This window comes from Manis javanica, chromosome 12 (assembly GCF_040802235.1).
Source record: "Manis javanica isolate MJ-LG chromosome 12, MJ_LKY, whole genome shotgun sequence".
Taxonomy (NCBI): Eukaryota; Metazoa; Chordata; class Mammalia; order Pholidota; family Manidae; genus Manis; species Manis javanica.
The window spans coordinates 101,933,285-101,940,995 of NC_133167.1; the positions used below are offsets into that span (position 1 = coordinate 101,933,285).

The following is a 7,711-nucleotide window of genomic DNA, read 5'->3' on the forward strand; positions in this document are numbered from 1 at the left end:
TGTTTGGGGAAAAAAACAAAAAAAACAACAATTACAATTATATACTATAATCAAGTACACAGCCAGAAACACCTAAGATACAGACACAGGATTCAATTTCTTTCCTAACAAATGTAATTTAATTGAATAGACTCATAAGAGCGGAATATGGCTATTTTCCCCAGTATTCTTCTATGAGAATTGCAAACAAAAAACCCATCTAGCTTTAGATTTGCAAACTCTAACTTCTCTATCCATAAAAAAGTTGTATACAGTTATGAAAAATTACCTGGTTGTAACTTACAATGACTAGTAGTGGGAAGCCTACTTGCAGGAATTGGTTCTGACTTGGTCGGAAAAAAAAAAACCACAACTTCTTGAAAAGGTAAAATAGCTTAAAGCATTTAATATCTAAACAAATCAATCAGTTAATAGTAGTCACAAAATATGCTTAATATAGAAACCCACATTTATGTCTTTTAAGAAAAAGTGTAAATTGTATTTCAGCTCAAAACATAAATTAACCCACTTAAAGAATCTGCAGTGTCAAAATCATGGTGAATTTAACAACCTCAGAATAAAATAAACTTAAGTACTTTATATTGCTTTATACCTAAAAATGCTTACAACTTCTCATAAAAATAGTCTGAGGCAACTATTTCTTCTTTTATTCTTTAACACGTTCAACATTATGAGCAACACTCTTAAAACCTTAAGGTTCACAGACTTTGATTCAAATACTATGGTCCCCTTTTCTTTGATGTGATTTACTCTGCTAGAAAGAAAAAAAAAACATGGTAGACAATTTAATACATTTTCACCAAATTCATAGTACAAAAATTTTAAGACTCTATAGAACTACACATCGTACCTAATGGATCATTAAAAATAGAAGACAGTATTTTCGTCAGCAAATTAAACAGCATATTGAGATGCTGTTACTGCATACCTTTTAATGTGTGCTGTCATTCATAAAGTATTTACAGCTTCTACTGTGTGAAGAGAACTAGAATGTAAATTTTCTGCAAAACTGGAAAAAAGCAATACAAAATTTGTGAAAGCCTGTGTTTTATATTATACAAAAGTAAGCCAGTTCCTTTCTTCAAATGAGACACTGTATGCAGTGATATTCTGGACATACTACAGTAATTCTTGAGGATGCTTTAATGCTGGAGGTAAGTTTATAGGCCTTGATTCTTCATCAAGGAGTACCAGGTCTTCTATTTCACTGCCTCTGTATTTTCTTTTACATATTTTTACCACCACCTTTTTCTTGAGAAATAACTTCAATGCTTCTCTTGATGCAACTGCTTTTGCATTTTCTTTGCTTTTTCCACAGCCAGTGCCCAAATACACAGACTTGCATCTCAATTCACAAACAATACTTTCTTGAGAGCTTTTGTTTTGAGGCAGATCTGCCAGTTCTTTCAGGGGGACAAAAAACACATCCAGTGTTGCTTTCAGAGCCTCAATAGCTGCGTTGAGGAGCTCTCCGTGATTCACAGTGGGACTAAAACCACCAACAGCTACCAACTTCCACGCCACCGTTTTATACAGTCTATTGAAAAAAGGCTGCTTCTGTTTCACATCCTCATTGGTTAACTTGCAACAAGAGAATTTGACAGCACTCTCACTTGACTGTGCCGCACTTTTAGAAGGCAGCTGTGATGTGCTAGTCTGAGAACTGCTCTTAGAAGGCAGCTGAGACACACTTGCTAAGGAAGTGCTTTTGGGAAGCAGAGACCCACTGGTCTGCGAACCGCTCTTGGAAGCTAACAGTGACGCGGCTACCTGTGAAGTGGTCTTGGAAGTCAGCACGGACGCATTTGAGGTGCTGCTCTGGGGCATTAGTAAGGATGCGCCTGATGAGGAGCTATTTTTAGGAACCGATGATGAAACACTTGCCTCTGAACTAGTTTTGGAAGGTAACCCACTTGAAGCTGTCTCTGAACTAGGTTTAGAAGCCAACAGTGGCAACTCTTCTTCCGCGTTTCCAGAGGAGCCCAACAAGGGCACCTCGACCTCTGAGATGCTCTGAGAGGCTGCGACTGAAGAGCCTTCCAAAGCACTCTTTTTAGGTGATCCACTTGGCTGTCTGGACTCAGTGGACTGGGTCACAGGACTATTAACACCAGATTTCAACAAGGAAACAAGAGCGGCTGCACCACCATGCTTATCTGGACCTTCCGACTCGGCTTTCCCAGACCCCGCCGCTGGTACCTGAGAGGAAACGCTGCTGCTGCTGCTCTGGCTGGAGACGGGCTGATCTCCATCACTTGTAGAGCTACTCTGACCCACGGTGCCAGCGCTCCCAGCGGAGTTTCCACTACTCTCCGATTTGGTGGACGACTTAGAACATGCCGAGCTGCTTTCCTGCTGAACAGACGCACGTTCTGTTTTGGCAGAAGTTTTTGCACGATCTTGCTCAACTGCAGAATTGTTTTTTCCGTCTATGACTCGCTTCTTCACCGGCTCGTCTACCTCTTCTAAAAAGAAGGAAAACAGATATGTGACTACGTCTACCTCATACGTATCAGCTGAAAATTTCTAAGACAGATACTCATTAAAATAAAGGTACAAGGCAAGAAGATTCAGGAACGGATAGTTTCTTTAAAAAGTGTAGAGTAACTTCATTTCTTTTAAAACATTATTGAATAACATCATTAGTTTCAAATATTAAAAAATCAACAGCATAAGACGTTTGACACTTCAAAATCTAAAGAAGTCAAAGAGAACTATCAAATTCAGAGTAAAAGACAGACAAATTTAACATTTCAACTGAACGTTACATAAATTCCAGCTTGTTAAAAAATTAGTAACAACAGTAATTCCTAATTACATCAAACATATTCTAAACTCCTATGTATGTTCACATCTATGATCTGCTAACCATTGCTACTCGATATCCCTCTTTTCTTCACCTTGGCAACCAGTTCGTCTCTTGTTGTATGGACTGGAGCATCTGTCACTTTGATGCCTTCAGCCATACTAAGTATTTTATCCATAACTTTTTGAGGGTACCTGAAAAAGAAGGAAAAGACACTTTTAAAAAGTTTTTTTCCTAAGCAATACTTCTGGTATGCAAGAACGGGCCACAGGAACTGCATTTCCTGGTTATAATAAAATGTCCCAACCGCCAAGAACTGTGTTTCCTGGAACCCCATAAACAAATGCCCCGGGGTCTGGGAGGCAGGGTCCTTCCCCAGCAACCTTTAAATTTAGTGTCCGTCCACCGGAGCGTAGCCAGCCAGCAACTGCACCAGCAGCCCTCCATCTAAGGCGGGGGGGGACCCCTACGGGCTGTTAACCGCGCCGGCTTCGGGCAGAGACGCCCGTTGCGCCCTCCGAGGGCAGCCGGTCCCGCGGATTCCCGCGCTGCGTCCAGGCCCCAGTCCGGCGACGGGGGACAAAGCGCGGACCGCCGCCTCCGCACTCACCGGCATCCGAGGAAGACGTGGTTGGTCCAGGCCATGGAAAAGGAGACGAGCTGCTGCATCTCCCGCCCGCGGCTCCCGCCCTCGGCGTCCGCAGCCTCCCCCGCGTCCGCCGAGGCGGCGCCGCCGGCGGGCGCCAGGTCCCCGGCGTTGCGGAGCAGGAACTCCCGGCGGTGGCGCCAGTGTTTGTCGGTCTCGCATTCGCAGCGCAGCGCCTCCACCCAGGCTGCCAGCCTCGGGTTCTGGCGCAGGTACTCCGACACCTCCTGCGCCATGTTGGGCCTGCAGGCCGCTGGGGCCGCCGCACCTGAGGAGAGGGGGGGACGCGGGGGCGCGGGCCCTGTCACTGCGGCCTGCACCAGCGGCAGGCCGAGAACGCCCCTCGCGCGGTCCGGACGCCGAACAGCAGCGCCCGCAGCAGCCGAACCGCCCACTTCCGCCCGCCGCGCGCTCCTTCCCTTTTATAACCTCGCCGCCGCCGACCGCCCGCGCGTCTTTCCGGCGCTTTCCCAGGGCGCTTTGCGGCGCCCGGCGGCCAGCGCGCTGCGGCCCCGAGAGGCGGTGGCGGCGCCCGGGAAGGGGGCCGGGCTGCGGGGTTTCCCGGCGTTTCCCGGCCCGGCTTTGTGACGCCGCGCGCTCCCACCGCCTCCTCGCGCGTCCTCACGGGCTTGGGGCGGTTCGGGTGCCGGGGCTGTGCGTCCCCGCCCCGGGACGCTGGCTTCGAGCCTGGCCATCGTAAACAAAAGGTTTCCTCCATCTTTCGGTTGTGTCACAATCCGCTGCGAGCGCTGTTGTGAACGTCGACAGGCGAAGCATCCCGAGTCCGTCCGGGTCGCGGGCACTTAGGAACGTGGGGGCGCCTATTCGCGTAAATAGTAATCCTAAGACAGTGAGGCTAAACGAGGACTGCAGCTCGACGTTGCCCGGTGGCGTCCAGGCTTTGAGACGCCTTTGCCCCGCAGGGTTGGGCTTGGTTTCCGCAGGTCAACCCAGGCAGTGCCGCCTCTCGCGTTTGCGGTCCACGATACACTGCGTGGAGGACTTTCTGTAGCTGTAGTGTTTCCTTAAAGCAGCAAACAATAACCCCCAACTGGACAGGTAGCCCTCGGGGCGCGGAAAACGGCTTGTTTATCTCCACCGCCCCCAACCTTCCCCTCTTGGAGCCATTTTTTTTCCTTGCAATTTTTCCACTTCAGAATGTCCACACTTAACACTACTGCCGGCGTGCTCATTACGTTTCCATATTCAGGAAATTTAAGAATAATTATATTCTTTTCAGGAAATTTAAGATGAATGTATTTTAAGATTAATAAATTTTAATAAGTCAAAATAAAGGATGTGTAACAGTGATAAATGACAAGTCCTGTCACTAAGTGTTTGTGGGCTTTGAATTTAAAATTCTTGAATCAGAAGAAGCAAACAAAAGTCACTAAGATAAGATTTTAAAAAGACATGTAATTTACACACAATGCGGGAACAATCAAAATCCAGCCATAAATATGAAAAAAAATACTGCCCCTTTTCTTGCCAATGCCAAAAGAATCTGCATAAAAACACAGGAACAAAGAAATTTTGAAGCTTGGGATTATGCTTCTAGTTTTGTTCTTTACTCCTTTTCACTGTAAATTGCTGAAACTTTTAGACGAAAGGATGCAGAAATCTGGCAGTTTAGAAGACTGGAAAAATCCTATGGTTTTTCCTTTCATGAATTCTTTGCGAGGAGATAACAAGTAAAATAATCTCTGATTACATACCTACATGATGTCTATGAATTTTAAACCAAGAATTTTCTCACTTTTTTCTTGTTGCCATGTAGCCTTCCACCCATGGGCTTCGTTGCCTTCAAAGCTGAGCAAATAGAGCCTGCATTTCAAAGTCATTTCTAAAGTTATAATAAAAGCAATATGGTCTGAAAGCTGGAGTACTTATTTGCAAGAGCCAGTTGCTTGACAGAGAAGGTACATATGTTTTTCTTTTTGATTCTTAAAAAGTTGACTTTGCATATAAAGATCCATGTGGACCACGGACCACAAAGTTGAGAAGAAAAGCATATTTTTACAAAAGGCCTTTCACCATATGGAGACAAATTCCTTTCCAGGCCTGGGACAGGGAATTCAGGAAAGGTGAGAAGAGAATTAATAAAATCAATGAGGGGGTGGGAGGCCGGAAGTGTGGGGTCTGCTTGGAACTTTAGGGTCCTGAGCCCACACAGGTTGGCCTTTAGGAGAGAAGAAATGAGCGCAGAGAAGGCCTTTTGTAATTCTGATAACCACCTACACCACTCCCTCCCTTACCCACCAACACAAACCACACCTTGTTTCTCACAGGGCCCAGAGGAATCCAAAAGTCCCAGAGGCTTGAGAGAGAGAAGAATGCAGAAGTGCCTCCCAGGCACCATGGTCCGTTTGAAGTCGGAGGGGTGGACAGCCCAGGTCTGCAAAGGAGACAATAGCTAGTTCTTAAAGTCACCCTGCCCCTGAGATCCAGGTCCAGCCAACTCAGAGGGGAGAACCCTCAACTCCTGCCATGACCAACGTGCACTGCTTGTACTGAGAGATGAGACAGCTCACTCGCTAGATCTCACAGGTAAGAGGCACAGAAAGACAGAAGCCCAGAGACTGTGCTGCAATGATACCTGAGCCTCTCCCCTGACTACTGCCTCTGCTAGAAACCCGATCAGGGAAGAAAATCCAAACCAACTGAGGAATTTCTCACCCCAAAACCCCTAAATTGAGTTTTAAGCTACAAGTGACTGAATTCTCTTAATTTCAGGAATTAAGTTTTCCACTACAAGTGGAAGCACATTCATTAAACCTGTGGCTACTGTGTGTCTGAAAAAATCCAATGAAAATCCCAGTGGTGAGCTGGCTTTTTCTCTGCAAGGTGGCTTCCTCAAGGGAGCAACCTGAAGAGAGCGGCTCTGCTCCTGAAGATGAGTGTAGAAGCCAGCAGAGGGTTAAGGGTGCCCTGGGCATGCAGGGCTGTGTGGGAACAAATGCTCTAGTCGATGTCAGGGTCGGACTTGATAAACATTCCACCCGGAACTTGTACACAAAACAACGTATGAGGTCAAAGGTCAGCCAAATCCCAGTGAGAAGAAGTGGGCTCCTGAAAGTGAAAGAGAATGTTTTTAAGAAGAGAATGGTCCTCTGTGTCAGTAGCTGGGGAGAAATAAGAGGAATGCTGGTATTAATTTATGCTGGTTGGATTTAGAGTTGGGACTCTCAGGGGAGCTCAGCAAAAACAGTTTTGGCGGTCTGATGGAGGCACACTCGAAACTGGATTGAGTCCAGGACTAGGAAATTGAGGCATTTGATTGCAAAAGAGAGAAAGGAGATGAAGCAGGAGAGGATCATCGGTTCTAAGCAGCTTTTAAAATTAAAATCGGAGTAGCTTGAGCATGTCCATCTGCTGACTGGGAAGACCTGACCCAGGGGGTTCTGAGGATAGTGAAGAAAAAGAAGGGGACAGTTTTTGAAGGAACAGGAGTGGCTGGGATCCAACACACAACTGCTGTAGAAAGATAATTTACCTTTCCTGATAGTTTCTGCCAATGTCCTGAAATACTATTGGGAATCCACTGGTTCTGTTGAATCATTTCTTAAGTAAACGTTGTGGCCAGGGGTATGAAACATGCTGATTGCGTAAGTTGGAGTCATGGGGTCCACCCCAAGAATAATAAGACATCTGAATAAGGTCAATATCATACAAAGGAAAGAACGAATTCAATAATCAAAGAATTTACACTCAAGATTTAGAGAAGGTAAATAATTTGCCCAAGGCTGCAATGGTGATAAATGATGGAGCCAGAAGTCTTGACTCCTCCGTCAGTATTCTTACCCACTAAGTTAAACTACGCACTGTCTCCTCCTTTGGCCTCCTAGACATCTCCAGGGACATTCCTTCCTACTGTCTAGGCCGCTCATTTCAAAGCAATCACACATTCACATACTGGAGCAAAGAAGCCCCATACAAAGAAGCACCAAGCTCATCATCTTTCTGCTCCTAGTTCCCAAATTGCCCAATAACTAGGTGCATTATTGCTGCCACATATAACTGCCATGTGAACAGAAGGATCATCAAATACCGGAAAAGATTTTAAAGAAAAGATGATAGTAAGCAGTTTCAAATGGCACAGGGCAATTCTCTTGTGTGAGGCCCTGTTACCAAGAAGGCTTCCTTTCCTCCACACCTTAGCCAAAGTGATGACATCTTTTTAGAGCAATTCTTGTATTTCTTTATGTAGTCTTACATAAAGCCTTCCTCAAAACAATCTTACCTTTTTAGTCTTCATCTTC

The 7,711-nt window shown here is 45.7% G+C and overlaps 1 protein-coding gene across 2 annotated transcripts; it reads right to left on the bottom strand.

The window, feature by feature from the left end:
• Nucleotides 1-365: 365 nt before the first annotated feature.
• On the bottom strand, nt 366-3,874 carry CDKN2AIP (CDKN2A interacting protein). 2 transcript variants are annotated; one of them, XM_017650342.3, is made up of 3 exons: nt 3,417-3,872; nt 2,870-3,000; nt 366-2,465 (listed from the first exon to the last, which is right to left on the bottom strand). In XM_017650342.3, exons 1-3 carry the CDS (start codon nt 3,686-3,688, stop codon nt 1,120-1,122), a joined length of 1,749 nt encoding a protein of 582 aa, XP_017505831.3. In that variant the 5' UTR covers nt 3,689-3,872; the 3' UTR covers nt 366-1,119. The 2 variants fall into 2 exon arrangements, with proteins under 2 accessions (XP_017505831.3, XP_017505833.3); XM_017650344.3 differs by having other exon boundaries at nt 2,311-2,465; nt 2,901-3,000; nt 3,417-3,874.
• Nucleotides 3,875-7,711: the final 3,837 nt, after the last annotated feature.

What these genes read in the sequence shown, in the direction of transcription:
- CDKN2AIP (XM_017650342.3), bottom strand. Translation starts at nt 3,688, where the DNA reads ATGGCGCAGGAGGTGTCGGAGTACCTGCGCCAGAACCCGAGGCTGGCA. An exon ending in CACGTCTTCCTCGGATGCCG is followed by an intron (nt 3,001 to 3,416) that starts GTGAGTGCGGAG and finishes CTTCTTTTTCAG; the next exon opens with GTACCCTCAAAAAGTTATGG. An exon ending in AGGGATATCGAGTAGCAATG is followed by an intron (nt 2,466 to 2,869) that starts GTTAGCAGATCA and finishes CCTTCTTTTTAG; the next exon opens with AAGAGGTAGACGAGCCGGTG.